The sequence below is a fragment of the Anas platyrhynchos genome, chromosome 2, assembly GCF_047663525.1.
Source record: "Anas platyrhynchos isolate ZD024472 breed Pekin duck chromosome 2, IASCAAS_PekinDuck_T2T, whole genome shotgun sequence".
NCBI classification, from domain to species: Eukaryota; Metazoa; Chordata; class Aves; order Anseriformes; family Anatidae; genus Anas; species Anas platyrhynchos.
Genome location: NC_092588.1, coordinates 68,524,231 through 68,539,278, shown reverse-complemented (window position 1 = coordinate 68,539,278; position 15,048 = coordinate 68,524,231). Strand labels below are relative to the sequence as shown.

At 34.8% G+C, this 15,048-nt stretch overlaps 1 protein-coding gene across 7 annotated transcripts in view; it reads right to left on the bottom strand.

Annotated features, from left to right (window-relative positions):
* Positions 1-8,086: 8,086 nt before the first annotated feature.
* PTPN3 (protein tyrosine phosphatase non-receptor type 3) overlaps positions 8,087-15,048 on the bottom strand; it is a 160,104-nt gene continuing 153,142 nt past the window's right edge. For all 7 annotated transcript variants that reach the window (XM_072034894.1, XM_027451801.3, XM_027451802.3 and 4 more), the window contains 3 exons: positions 13,894-14,039; positions 13,120-13,255; positions 8,087-10,425 (listed from right to left, as the gene is read on the bottom strand). In XM_072034894.1, coding sequence (XP_071890995.1) covers positions 10,348-10,425; positions 13,120-13,255; positions 13,894-14,039 — 360 coding nt within the window. In that variant the 3' untranslated portion in view covers positions 8,087-10,347. The remainder of the gene's footprint in view (positions 10,426-13,119; positions 13,256-13,893; positions 14,040-15,048) is intronic.

The following is a 15,048-nucleotide window of genomic DNA, read 5'->3' as shown; positions in this document are numbered from 1 at the left end:
TATTACTACTATTTTTTTTTCTCTCTCATTTTTGCATAAACAAGCAATACAAAAAAAAAAAAAAAAAAAAAAAGCTAGCAAGATCCTTGTACTAGAAAATAAACCTCTAATTTTTCTGTACAAACTTTTAAAGAATCAGCACAGTTTCACCAAGGTCCTGTTTCCATTAAACAATAGGATCACAGCAGGAGCAAATTTTTGTGCAGGGTTTCAAGTCTCTTTCCAGAAAGTGCTCTGCACTATGTGGGCTTCCTCTCAAGGCATTGGCACAATGCCTTACTTCAGTTTCTATGACTTTCTTATTTCTTTCTGTGCTTGGATAACCCAGGCTCCAAACAATACCATTCCCTGTTTGCACTTGGATGCTTCAGAAACCCTCTCAGTTCACATGGCTCAGCTTCTTCTCTTAATATGTCTGCTGAAATGATTTGGGGGATTGTTTCTATTACTGAGCCATGATGGAGGAAGTGTACATTTACTTGCTTTCTTATTTAGCCTAGGAGAAGGATATTGTATTCCTGCTTCATTACATCCCATTGTCTGGTTGATTGTGCACATATACACCGTTTTGTCTCTGCTCTGAGCCAATCTGAAAGCCCTTTGGAACTGGGACTGCACTTGATAGTTATTTGCACAGCATCAAGCACCCTAATTGTATCAGATAAACTCAAATAATAGCTGGTTTGATTAACAACACAAGACATGGTATGTAAGTCAGTTTAAGTATAGGCTGAATGCAATTATGGCTACGTAGAGTATTTTATTTTCCCTACTCTTTGCCATCTAAACTCCCTCAAATTCCAGGAAATTCACTTAAATAAGTGAAGCCTTAGAAAAGTCCTCAATCTAAATAACCTTGTTGCAATGATATTGACAACAACAAACCTTATCACAGATGGCAAAAAAAAAAAAAACCACAAGTAATATTCAGTGTTAATTGGACAAGTAAATTTCTACATGCATTACAGGAATCTGCAAAAGCAAACACTATGCATATAAATAATAAAAACAGGTGATATACAGATTTTTTTTTCAGTATATCAGATCAAGTTTTTACTTTACTACAAAGATTACAGTGGCATGGAAGCCAGCACTCATCATTAATACATGAACTTATATTACCTGCACTGCCACCTTGGTTATAGACTCCTCCCTTTTGGATTCTTGTGTTTGAAAATTTGAAGGGAATGTTTGCCTGCTCTGCCCTATTTGGAGTTACCTTCATTATTCATTTATATACTCTTTTACACATATATACACACATGCATATATGTATATACACGTGTTTATACACCCCCCCCACTACATACTTGATAGAGAACGAGAGAGCATTTGAAAGTAATGCAATTTCAGTGAGTCTTTAAGGCTCCTCTTGCAATAGAAGTTGCTAAGATGGGTTTCTTGGTTACATGGCTCACACAGCTCAGGAGCTCTGTTTTCTTGTTGGTTTGACCAGGCTGGTTTTAAGTACTTAGTGCTACTTCTGTCAGGTCAAGTAACAGGATAGTAACATGACATGCATCGGGCTGTGACAGAACAGGTGGCTTTACAGGAGAGAGGAAACCTTTCCACTCCAAAGGGGACTCAGACCAGCTCTAGCACTTCTACCACAGGAAATTTAGCTAATTGCCTGCCTTCCTTCAAGTAAAAATCTAAAGAGAACAGGAAGAAGAGGAAGAAGCTCCTTGTAAATTGTCAGCCACTTGCTGCTTCCAATCAAACTCTGGTCCTGTAGCATGTAGCATCCTTCTGTGGTCCTTGTGTGTAGCATCTGGGCTCTGTTCAGTCCTAACTTGCCTTGAGCTGGCGGTTCTGTTTCTCCCTCAGTTCCTGCTTCAATCTTCAAAATTAGCCCCACAACTTCCTGGTACAAGGAAGAGCTCTTGGAGAAGCTGCATGCCCAAGACAGCCAGAGACTCCTGCCTATCCTCTGGTATCTCATGAAATGCAGGCAGTGCTACAGATGTAGCAGAGATACAATACTAGAGGAAATTCAGTGAGGACAAAAATGACACTTTATTCAAAATGCAAATGCCCTCAGCAATGAGATTTCTGAGGAACACTTAAGCAAATAGAGTGGATTCTCTTGTAATAGCAATACTTAAACTAATAAATATTGCAGCAGCACAGGTGAAAATAATACAGATATGACTTCCTGAACAGAAAATAACATTGCGTCTGGTCAGGATATGAGTAGCTTCAAAAACAAAATACACTTTAATTTTTGGCATGTAACCAGAAGGCTGGAGTCACTACATCCTCTTGGGCTAATTACTATACTTAAGTCATCCCGCTTTGAAACTGACAGTGTATGGCAACTTGAAATCTGTATAAATGAACGTAAATCCAAAGAGCTACACTACGTTTATGTTAATGCTTCTGAACATGCATGATCCGAGCTACCCAGGTTAGAGCTGAGGATCCACATACTCAGACAAGATATTGCTTTGTAGTTTGCAAGGAGCAACAGTTCAATAGTTAGTTTTAAATGAGAACAATCTAAAAGCTCAGGGCAAGCCTTGACAATACAACCCTGGGTTTGGAGTCAAGTATACAAGCAAGTGAAGCATGCATACACCTACTTCTGCCTTAAATATCCTCCAAATGGCTCTTCCATGTTCTATCCTGCTAACATGTTGTGAAGACACTGCTACTTCTTTCTGTAAGCTGTTTCATGGGGATTTTCAGCAAAACCTCCAACTTGGTACAGTTTGCCATGCACCTGTAAGAAATTCCAACCTTATGGCCCAGCCGCCCACATGGCTTGTTTTGGCCTTCTGCTTTCTCTCACAAAGATTTCATTGAATTTGTAGCTTCATCAGGATGCACAGCAATCATTCTGAAGGATTATTGGTCCAAAGCTTAAAAAGACTAATTAGTAGGCAGAGCCATCTCTTCTCAATAGCAAAAAAGTGCTTACTAACAGCTACTCCAGTTCTTAACCAAACCCCAAACATTTAAAGGTCAATGCTCTACCCATCTAGTAGCGTTGGGTTCATTCTTCAGTGTATTTTCTGGTTTGAAACCTATAAATTATATTTCACATACACACGCAAAGGAAAATAATTCAAGGACGGCTTCACTAGTCTCTGCTTCACTGTGAAAACATGACAAGAAGCCCAGAGTAACAGCGGGTATAGGACATACGGCTACTCAGATGACTCTGGGAGTACTGTGATGGATGGGAAATCCCATCTGCACATTTTATAGGCAGCAGCAAACAAAAAGTGAAATAAAATCTACTTTCAAACAATTGTGTATGTGGCCATATATGTCATGAGTACAAAGGCTTATTGGTTTAATTAATCAAGATAATTCTCTTTAAAAAAAAAATGTTGAAAGGGGAATAGCCCTACAAATTTTAGGCTTTCTGGTTGCTTTACTTCTCCAGCAAGCTCTTTATAAAAAAAAAAATCACACTCTTTATTGAGCAGACACTTCCCATACCAGCTTGCTTGCTTTGATAAAATTCAAGATACAGCCATGTGTTGTTTTTAAAAGGCATTTAAAAAGTAACTTTTTCATACAACTCAATGATTTCATCAATAAAGCCACAGTAAAGCCATATAGACAAAAATGCTTTATTTCACCATTAGCCTTTAACCAATAAGCATAAAATGGTGGCTGTAATAGTTTTGTTCATAAGAGATCCAAACCCCAAGAAAACTATACTGGAAACATTAACCAATACTTTATTCCTATAAAAATAATAATAAAAAAGATACATTCATTTCAGGAGGTGTCTACATCTTTACCAATAAATTAGGCTTTGCGATATCAACATTAATTTACATTTTAAATGATTTTAAAGAAAAGCACAGCTTGGGATACAAAATAAACTCTTTCCTTACCTTCCAAATACATCAGATACATTATTTTATTCCTTTAATGCACTGGCACCTAAGATCTCAGAAGAAGAAAGTAAAGAGTGGTACAGAAACATCCACTGACCAAAACAAAACAAAACAAAAAAAAACTAACATCTGTATCACTGAATGACTATTACCTTTCAAGGCTTTTCTACATCTCTGATGAAAAACATTAACTGAGCACATGAAAATATGAACTTATTGACTAGAATAGCGGGATCTTGTACAAAGCTTGCCAAGAATACTTCAGCTTTCCCAAATTTTATGTAATTTCATAAAGTACTATTAAGCGCATTTCCCTCTCCATTGCAACAAAGGTCAGTTTTAAACAATACATCATTTGTTGTTATGAATGCCCAACAACTTCAGGCCTTGATAGGACTGTCCCTTTTATTTATCGTACATCTCTCTGTTAAGGTTATACAATGAAGTGTGAAAACCTAAATAAATTATGTTTAGTACTCGCCGCGCAGCTCTCTGGAATATAAGCATCGGTACTTGACATTTATTTTGCAAGATCTGGATTTGAAATATATTTACATTTGAGCACATATACCAATTCCCCACCCAATTTCTACATACACTCACTTAATTTCTATTAAAAAAATTAAGAAAAAAACAGTTATACCAGGTTTTTATTCATATATCCTAAGCTCTGAATTAGACAGGCACTGATGAAGAATAACTCAACAGCTACCATCAATCAGCTTGCCTTTTTTGTTTTTGTGTGTTTTGTACAGAATTGAATAAATAGCCCTACTTCACTTTTTTACTGATTTTTTTTTTTTTTTTGAAAAAAAACACACAAAAACAAACAAACAAAAACACACATCTACTTTAGTTTAACACAAGATGACCTCCTGATGTCTGGAGAGCAAGCTCCAAAGACTTCCTATCAAGAAACAGTCATTCTACAGAAGGCTGATAGAAATATGATGACAGACTGGCTTCAGTTGGTAATTGATGTTGGTAATGGCTTTAATTGATCTAGCACAACATGTTTGCTCTTTGCAACCTCACTAGTTACCCAGCCTCATTTAAGTTCCATATGCGATCACAGAAAAAGACACTAAATGAAAGCAGTCAAGATCATTTTTAGAAGGGAAAGATTTCAATTTTGCTTAATATTATTTAAAAACAGCAGTACGTGAGGAAAATATTCACCTTATAATTCCTTTTTGGGTCAGTTTGACAAAAATGAAATCCCAACAGTAGGGCTTTTTGCTAAACAAATTGTTCCAAGAGAAACGATGCAATTAGTCCAGAGAAAAGGATTCCACAAAGGGGACAAAATTGCATTTCCCATCCTTACTGTAGCTGTTTAAAACGTTTTCTTCCATTAAAAAAAAAAAAAAAAAAAAAAAAAAAAAAGATCTTATCTTCCCTGAACAAGATGTTCCCTACAGTTTTACAGTTGTGAGAAACTTGAAAGTGTCTGAAAAGGTAAAACAATGACAACTCAAGACATTCAAGACATTACATCATGAAAGCCAAGAAAGTAACTGAGAAACTAACTGTAAACTGAAGTGTTTCAATAAAGGCAATGCTTTAATATTTTAAATACAAATTTCACCGAAGACTCAAAAACTGCAGCTAAGCTCAGAAGAGCATGCCACCTAAGACTCTTACCCAAGTAGCCTACAACAAAATCAGAGAGGTCTAAAGAGGTACATCCTGCTTCTCCTTCCTGAAGTTGCCTCTCAGAGTGAACTTGAAATTATTTAAAAGACAATAGCTACCAGTGTCTTAACTATATCCCAAACTAGACAGTGTCAGCAGTCTACAGAATTTGTTTTTTTCCATTACATTCATGGTCCTCAACCATTGCTCATTACCAATATTCAAACCAGAGCACTATTGTGACAGGGTTAGTCTGAGATGAAAAATGGTGAAGTCCATGGAAAATCACATGCTAGTCATTCTCTTGCATTACAAGATTTTTTTCCTCCCTCTTAAGGCAAGTTATAGTGATTGAGGATACTGTTGTTTGAAGATTGTACAGCTACTGAAAAACTGAAACATTAAATATTTTAAAGTACACTAAAACTAACCCATATTTCATTAAATTGCTATATTTAAACTGTTAATATAATGCTATTGTTAAAATAGACAGTAATCTGAGATGGCTTAACACTATCAGTGTCAGAACTTAAATGCATGAGAATCCATTTAATCAAAACATTATGCTTTATATAATGAATTAATCATTCACTTGGCTTTCAACTGCCTTTGAACAATGTGCTTCATGACACAACTTTACCTTCTGTATAGTTTCAATTCATAAATGCTTTTAACCAAGTAGACTAATTGCAGGTTACCAGCTGAAGCACAAACACTTCCCAGCGTGTACTCTGGAAAAGCTTTATATGAATGAATAAAATAAATTTGCACCTAAATGTTACATTTAAGGATACGACAATAAAACTGTTTTCAGTGAAGTAACAATGCTTAAATTTTAATTGATCAGAAATGAACCACGCCATGTCTATTTTCAACCAGTGGACCATTTATGCATTCAGTCTGACACCTAAGAACATTATCTACAAGGAGAATCTTGTCTTGTAAAACGGTATTATGCTTGTAATAAAGCAAATGCACAATTCATTACATGTTTCAGAGCTACAGTTCTTTAGATAGATTTATTTATTTTAAACCAAGTATTGCATAGTAGAAAAGAAGGGAAGAAAATAAAACCATCTGTTAAAGAAAGAAAAAGTGTGTGCATTAAAAGGTATTGCTGGACTCCTAGGTATATTTTGACTGCATATAACTTAGTACCAACATCTAAAGAGAAGATTATAGTGAGCAAACCCCTGGATTAAAAAGCTTTTTTTTATTTTTTATTTTTTATTTTTATTTTTTGGTGCAAAATACCACTATTCAAGGTTTGGTTGTATTTTAATGATTTGTATTTTACACATCCTGTTACACAAAGGGCGTTCATGGTTTATGGCTCTATTTTTTCTCCTTTTCAATAAAGATCTCTCCCTTCCACCTCTATCTCAGAAGTGCTCCCTTTTAATATTTTTGAAGACACAGTGAATAAGCATCTTAGTTATTTCTGTATCAAATATAAAGCCACCTAATCAAAAATTGTTTAATTCAGAGGGATTCTTGTTAGTGTATTTCACAGTGGTGAAAATCTCAAAGGTTCTCCCTCCTCATCCTCCACCATGGTAGAAATTTTATATGCTGATCATCATGCTCACACAAGCACAGGCAAAAAAAAAAAAAGGGGGGAGGGGTTAAAAAGTTTAGGAAGATTATATAGAATCTTGACTTCACAGCATTTTCTGCTATTTGTCGATTGCCTGGCACAGTTAAATGTTTTGTGTGTTAGCAGTTAAAACTCTTACAAGAAAAATCAAGGAACTCTTTGAGTTTTTAATTTTCTAATTATTTCAGAAACAAAAGCCAGCAGTTAAGATGATGTTTTCATAATTATCCTTAGGTTGCAAGATCAAATCTAAGGCATACATCGTTCAGTGCAAAGTCATCACACAGTACAGAGAGAACATAAAAACCCCTTCATTCTCCCATAAGGACCCTACAGGTACATGTGCAAAATCCAGCAAGACTGAAATAAAGATGGACACAATGCACAAGATAATTGTGTAGTTAATATTTGCTCTGTGGTTTTACAAAAAAAATAATAATCAAATAATATAGAGATTACCATTTTTATAGCTTTAAGCGGAGTATCAGTGGCCAGAAATTTCAAGTTATTAAAATCCAAGTAAGAGTTCAAGAATGCTATTACTGAAACCATCTAACTTTACCAGAACAAGAGCAGCAGTTGTCATAATATGACCATTATCAAATAAAAACACACACGCTAATGCAAGTCAAAACTATACCATGTATCTTGAGGCTGGAGTTACATACTGAAGAAATTTACCAAGTTTTGGTAAAATACATATTCAACATGAAGAAACATAAATAGTGATAGGAATATGTCATTAACCCTGAACACAAGCGGTAAGTAATTAATTACTTCTATGAAAGAAACAAATGTCACAGAGATGCTCTAAATATTTTCTTACTATTTATTCTCTTGCCTTTTTTTCCTGTGCCTTTTTTAACTTCTTGACAAACTATTAATTACAAGTCACGCCACCTGCAAGCAACAACTCTGAGATCTGGTCACAACACAACTTCAGAAGATGTTTTAACAGAAAGGCACATACGTTACAACAAAAGAGAGCTTTTTTTTAAACAAACAAACAAACAAACAAACAAAAAAAACTAGCCAGCAAGCACAGGTTCTTCAGTGGCCACTACTCACGTTGTCTCACTCCTCAGTGTTCTCCCAAACAATTGCAGACAGCTTGTACTTGTACAACAAATTTTCAGAGGCATTTTTCAAAAAAAGCTTCCCAAGAAAAATGTGCATATCCAGAAGTATTCCACGTTTGATGCCACAGATGCATTGAGTGACCTGATGCAGTTTAGCAAGTGAAGAGTGAACCAGAGTTAGTCTCTTGCCTTCTAATCTGTGCCCAATCAAGTAGCAATTTAAAAACCCAGTGCACTATAAAAACTTTAGCAAAGGTAAAATCTGGAATGCAATATGTAAGAACGAACACAAATTTATTGACACTTTAACCTACAAAGCCAAGACGATTTCTGTGTTTCCAATGACCCTGTGAGTACCAACTAAAAAACTCTCTTTTGATCAATAAATAGTAGCCAGGTATCTTCTTTTCTCAACTTATAACTAAAGTAACCTGGAAGAAAAGACTAGGCCAACAGAAGACCAGGGTTAGCAATTTAGCACATACTACATTCACTTTTCAGTCATCCTGGGGGGGGGGAAAGAAAAAAAACAAAAAAACAACAAACACAACCTTCTGGTAACATGGAAGATGCATATTGTACAGCTGTGGCAGTTTCTAGAATGAAACTCCAGATATATGACAATATCCATAATACAAACCATAGTTTTAAAATATATCTGAAAGTTTGTGTATGTGTAATATATATACCTCTAAAAAGAAAATTGTCTAATTTTCCCTTCTATATACATATAAACATCTGGCTAATATGCCTCAAATGTTTCCTTATTTAGGACTAATCTTTTAAATAATATAGTTTTAAACAGTCCCTTAGAATTTACTTTTTTAACACCATTCAGAAATGAAGAACTACCTCAGGGTAATCAAAAAGCACACACAAAATAAATTAACATCATACAAATGTGGTTATATTGTTCAGAAAGTCCAATTTTCCCATTTGAAATGAAATGGAGACCAGTGTACCTTAGGGTGAATTATTTAGCAATGTACAAACTCGTTCTCTCTATGTCAATCTTTGTGTGAATTTAGCTGCATTTCCATAAAGCAAGAAACACAGTAAATCCACAGAACTCTTGCAACAGAGAATTGTGTTTCACTGGATAGGAGTACAGTTTTTGCTGAAGGGCAGCAAGTCAATGTTTTATCACCACCTGAACACTAGCAACACCCGTGCCCTTGTAAGCTTCACACCTTGAATTAGCAGCAACATATTTGATGGGTTCAGTAGTAATTTTTCTTCCAGTATTGGATTAGACTACTTTGCATATACAGCAAGTCAAAAGTCTAGTACTTGTGTGCAACATTAATCCACATTTACATCTGAGAACTCATAATACACATGGAAACAAAGGTGAAATAAAACCTCATTTTAGGTTAAAATGTTTTCAGTCCACATACGGAAACAGCAATGAAAAACAAGTGTCAAGGAGGACAGCAGAAACAGAAAGAAAAGAAATACAATAGCTAACACTAAGAAGTAGGTCACTGTTGAAAGGATAAACTGCAAGTTAAAAATGATCAAGAAAAGATGCAGACTGTACCACCTGTATAAACGCAGCATCATTTTGCACGTTACAAACAGTGATACAACATATTATAACAGCTGGCATACTAGTAGATTTATGGAAACTGAATACCTAATTTATCCAGCTCTTAACGGACAGTAGTTATGCATTAGCCTTTGAAGATTTTCAGCCTTTTGAAGTTAAGGTTACATTCTCATAAATATTTAGTGTCCCAATAAGAACACTACAAATTCACCTTCAATGAACTTCCATACAATACAAAGATACTAAATACCTTCTTAAACTGAATAATTTCAATACTAGTAGTTTTCCTTTTGTATTTTCAAAAGAAACCCAAGGACCTTTGTAACTTCCAAAGAAAGGGGTGTTTTAAGGCAGTGAAAGATAAGATATGTATTAAGGTTTCCATGATTGTTTATGGTGCCTATGTAAATAAAGCATATTACACACAATTGCTCTCATTTATCTACACGATTTCTTTATACTGTACACGATATAGCAATTTTCTTGAGAAATTTAAAGTGCCACTGTTCAAATGTGCTCATCTGTCTTCCCATGGGCTTCTAGTCCATTCTAGTTGCTTTGAGAAACAAGCCTCTGCTTTACTTAAAAAGCAGTCTTTTTTAGGGGAAAATAGTTTCATCCTTCACTGCTGTGCTAACTGGAATCCAGTGGTCGAATCAAACCTTCTTTGTAAACACGAAGAATAGCTTCACAAACAAATTTGTACTGACTCTGTAAAAGAAAAAAACATTTTTGGTGGATTAGTTAGAACTCCTGATTATACAGTTATTATTTAATACTGCTAACAGTCTCATTGCTTCATTTTCTCCTGGACAATGTCAGGAGAGGAGGTACAAAGACAGAAGGAGAAAATCCAGCTCCCCTGGTTGCATTCACAGGACACAAAGGGAACGTTTACTTATTTCAATGAGAAGCATTACAAGTCTCACACTAAGGAAAACCCAACATCCAAATTTAAAAGAACATCCTTAAATCCCAGAGAATACAATTTATTTGTAAAAGCTATGTAAATCTGTAAATTTTCATGTTTGTTTTGAATTTAGTCCAACTAGATACTTAGGCCTTTTATAAATCTCACCTAAATATTTTTGTATTGTTACCTGGTAATTACTCTAATCTTGCCAATCTTGCTGTTAGGTATTACTGGACACATTTCAGTTACATAACCAAAAATGCATTTAGAGTTATCACATAGGATATATTGATAGAGTCCATAATACCTTACTAAATTAAAAAATTTTTTTTTTTGACTACACAATTGCAGAAGGTAGAGTTGCTCAATTTAAATTTTTTAAGCAGGCCACACATCATCTTCTGCCATAGCAGAAAGTGATCAAAACCTTTGGAATGAGTATTTTCTGAAGAGCAGCAGCCACATTAATTTTTTTGTCCCTCAACATGTTGAGCTCATTTAGTTTTTATAAGGTATTCACAGATTAGATGTTTGCTTTCTGAATTTATTATATATATAATATTAATATTATATATATATAATATATGTAATATATATATATATTACATATATTATATATGTAATATATAATATTACAATGCCTCCCAGCTGCCTTTTTACATCAGTTCTCATCAACTCTCCAGAAGGATCTGGAAACATTCCCCCAGTATCTCCCACAGGACAGGACTAAAGCACTATGCTCACACTGTGAAGGACCTCACGTTGCATTTCAATACCAGTAGTTATGAACTTTATTCTTGTCCATACATGTCCAATACATTTTCTCTTAAGCACAGAAAAGCTTAAGGAAAAGTTGGGGATAGAAATTCATTATCTGCATCTCAAGTTTCTTGCCTTTTCTTTCAACTCTTCAGTCAATTACTCCCACCTCCAATATCACTTTGTTCTTTTGTCTTTATTTCTTAATTACCTTGACTTTTCTCTTATTTTCATTTGCATATTTTTACTGCCTGAACAAGTCAACTGTGATATTTAGCGCTGTTCACTACTTCTGTTAACTTCTTTGTATGATCAAGTTGTTGAACCAATATGAATGAACACTTCAGCATTGCTTCCTCTGACTCAGGCTCTGACTACTTGTTTTCTTTGCTGTTATCTGTTGCCTGTATTCCTACCTTTCAGTTGGTAACTAGTTCTTATGTATGTCCTAAAAGCGCTACTTTCTACCTTGTTTAATATATCTGATTTCTCTTTAATGGAATATAGTGCTTTTTTTTTCTTCCCCCAAATGGAAGGCCATATAGCTATACAATTTTTATTGTAGCATTATTATACTGATTGAAGCTTTTGTCTTCCTGTTTCTGATAACCAAATTACAGATCTTTGAGAAACTACAGCTTTTGTATGATTAACAGCAGACACTAAACTGATCTGTTAATAGCTCTGCCAAGTCCATTCTTACTGAGTATGCCCTGATCGTAACTCACGACATGCATCTGGCTATGTGTATCATCTTCGCAGAGCTGGAGTACATGTACAGTCTCTAATGTGCTCCTGAACATGCTTCAGGCCAGACTGCTAGAACTGGGCAACCCCCCTGGATCAGGTCCCTTCCAACCTTAAACATTCTGTGATTTTGGGATTCCCCTGTTCAAGTGGAAACCAAAGCTCTCTCTTTTTTTTCTTTTCTTTAAAGAAAAAAAGATTTAACTGCTGACTTTGTTGGTCTAGACCACTTTACTTTGATTTGCTGTAGGGCATTTAGCTCTTTCAGATAACGCATACTTAATATTCTGTTATTCAACTTCTATACAAGGAAGTGGAACCTCCCATCCCTTGTCTCTAACATCAAGAAATTCATTTTCATAGCTAGCAAAATTGTCCTCGTAATCTCAAATTGTTATCAAACCATCTCCATCTTAAGAAAAAACAAAACACTCTTATTTTCATATTTCAGTTATTGATATTACCTAGCTTTTCCTCAATTTCATTCTTGCCCTTTGTTTCTCCTAAACTAGAGTAGCAGCACAATTGAAAAAGATGCATATGTTGTTCCTATCAAATTCTACTCCCTCTACAAATTGTAGCACAAACCCTTTAATTTTACCTTCAGTTTAACAATGACCTATGAGGCTTTGTACAAAGAATGAAAACCAATAAATTATTTTAGCTTTTTGCATAGAATTTAGATGAAATAATATAAACACATGATCTGGGTAGGTGACTTTCTGTATTTGAACTACTTGCAAGGTATAAAAATTAATCGCCTTTTAACTGCAAGGTAAGAAATATTTATAAACAGTTAAATACACACCTAACAAGTAAAGCTGCCTTTTTCATTGTGCTAAGATATGTTAAATGTAGGAAGCATGAACTATAATGGCAACTGAAGACTCACAGAACTAGGTCATTTAACACCTCGCATCTCTTTTAAAACCGAACAAGTGCAATATACAGAAAATGAGGCTTCCTTCTCTATCTCCATCACTTACTGATGTTTGCACCATCATAGCTCGCTGGTCTCGCATTTTTCGTACAATATCCAGTGGATAAACAGGTTGGTTTCTTTCAATTAAGCACATGGCTGTTTCCATAGTGACCAGTACACCCGTGCGACCGATTCCTGCACTGTGAAATGTAATAGAAAAATCGTCTATAAAATTAAGATTTTGCAATACATCATATTCTTATCACAATGTTATGATGCTAAATAGCCTTACAAATTACAGAAAGACCTTTATATGACTAGAACAGTGCACAAAGCCTATCTTTAAAGAAACTTCAGTAATATTTCTTGCCAATGATTACTAAGAAAATAGTTTTTGTATAAAAAATTTTTAAGCCCAAACAAAGTAAACGATTTTTTAACAGTTATAACTGCTAATAATCTACATATACTGATTTTATATTTTTGACTAAAAAGGCAAGAGCTAAATGACTGCTTTTTGACAGGTTCTTTATTCACAGAAAAACTTTTCAGTACCATTCACGATGAGTTTACAGGCTTGGTGGAGGATGAAAATGGAGAACAACTTGCATTACAGATTATCAGCTCTGTGATACTTACGTAACTAAGCAGTTTCACCAAAAAATTGTAGGAGAAAGGAAGAGAAAAAAAAACACCCTGTTCACCTTGTTTTGATATTGCATAGTCTTAGCATTTTCAACTAATTCAAGCTATCTGCTGCCTTTCAGACACTTTTCAAAGTAAATGCTTGTTCAAAGGCTGAACCAAATCTGTAGTCAGAATTTTAAAACACAAATACCTGCAGTGAACGAGGACTGGCTCATTCTCCACTCTCTTTGGTCTCATACAGGTCACAAACTCCAAGAAGTCCATGGAGTCATCAGGAACACCATGATCAGGCCAAGCAACGTACTGGAGATGAGTGACATTGTGCTGCTGTTCTGTCTGAAATATAGTAAGGTTTTCAAAAAGTGTTCAATGTTACAACTCCTGTATTGACAGACACAATTTATACTTTTCACGGTGAGCATATTCTGCAAATGTTGTGAGATGTAGGACATTGAAAATGTTTGTTGTTTTATAGTTCAGAGTAAAGCATAAACATGTAATTCTTTACATACAAAAGACTAACATTTGCTAAATTAATGAGGTACCAAATTTAATTTCTGTTATCTAAACAGATTTTCAATTTCTTAATTTATTGACTCTTGACCAATTATACCTTGACACCAACAGTTCACCTGAGGTACAATGCTACAAGACTTACTCATAACAGTATCATGCAAGAGTTTAGAACAGAGTGAAAAATAGAAAAAAAAAAAAAAAAGCAGCTGAGAACAGAAGAAGCATTCAGAACAACAGCAGGGTAGTGGGGCTGCCCAATCACAGCTCAAAAGCATGGTTTTGTTTTTACATTTCACAAAAAAAGGGGCTGTATGTCCTGTAGTACATACAATATTTAGGAATGCCATGCTGGCATACTGGTTCTGTGCTATAAGACTCACATCACTTGTTCATCACCTGCAGTCTATTAGGTTCTCTCCCAAGAAATAACTGAATGCCATTTTATCTCATTCTGCAATCCAATTCAATTTCTCAAAGTGCAGCTGTGTATCTATTGTAAATATACGTGTGCTTACAGATTCAATCACAATGCAAACTTTTCTGCAACATTTGCTCACTGTGGTTTGTTAGAAAACAACATATATATAATTTATTATATATAGAGATATATGTATGTGTGTTCATTGTAAACATAGGATTTCTGTTCCACCACAGAAGAACCTTTTTCTTTACAAACACAACTTCATTACTTGAAAGATTCTGCTATATGAAGAGCTTTTTTTTTTGTTCTTTTTTTTTTTTTTCATTCAGTTATACCTAAAAACAGTTTTATAGAAGTTCTTTCGATTTAAATCTTTGTTAACTTTGACTAGGAAACCACTCAATCACC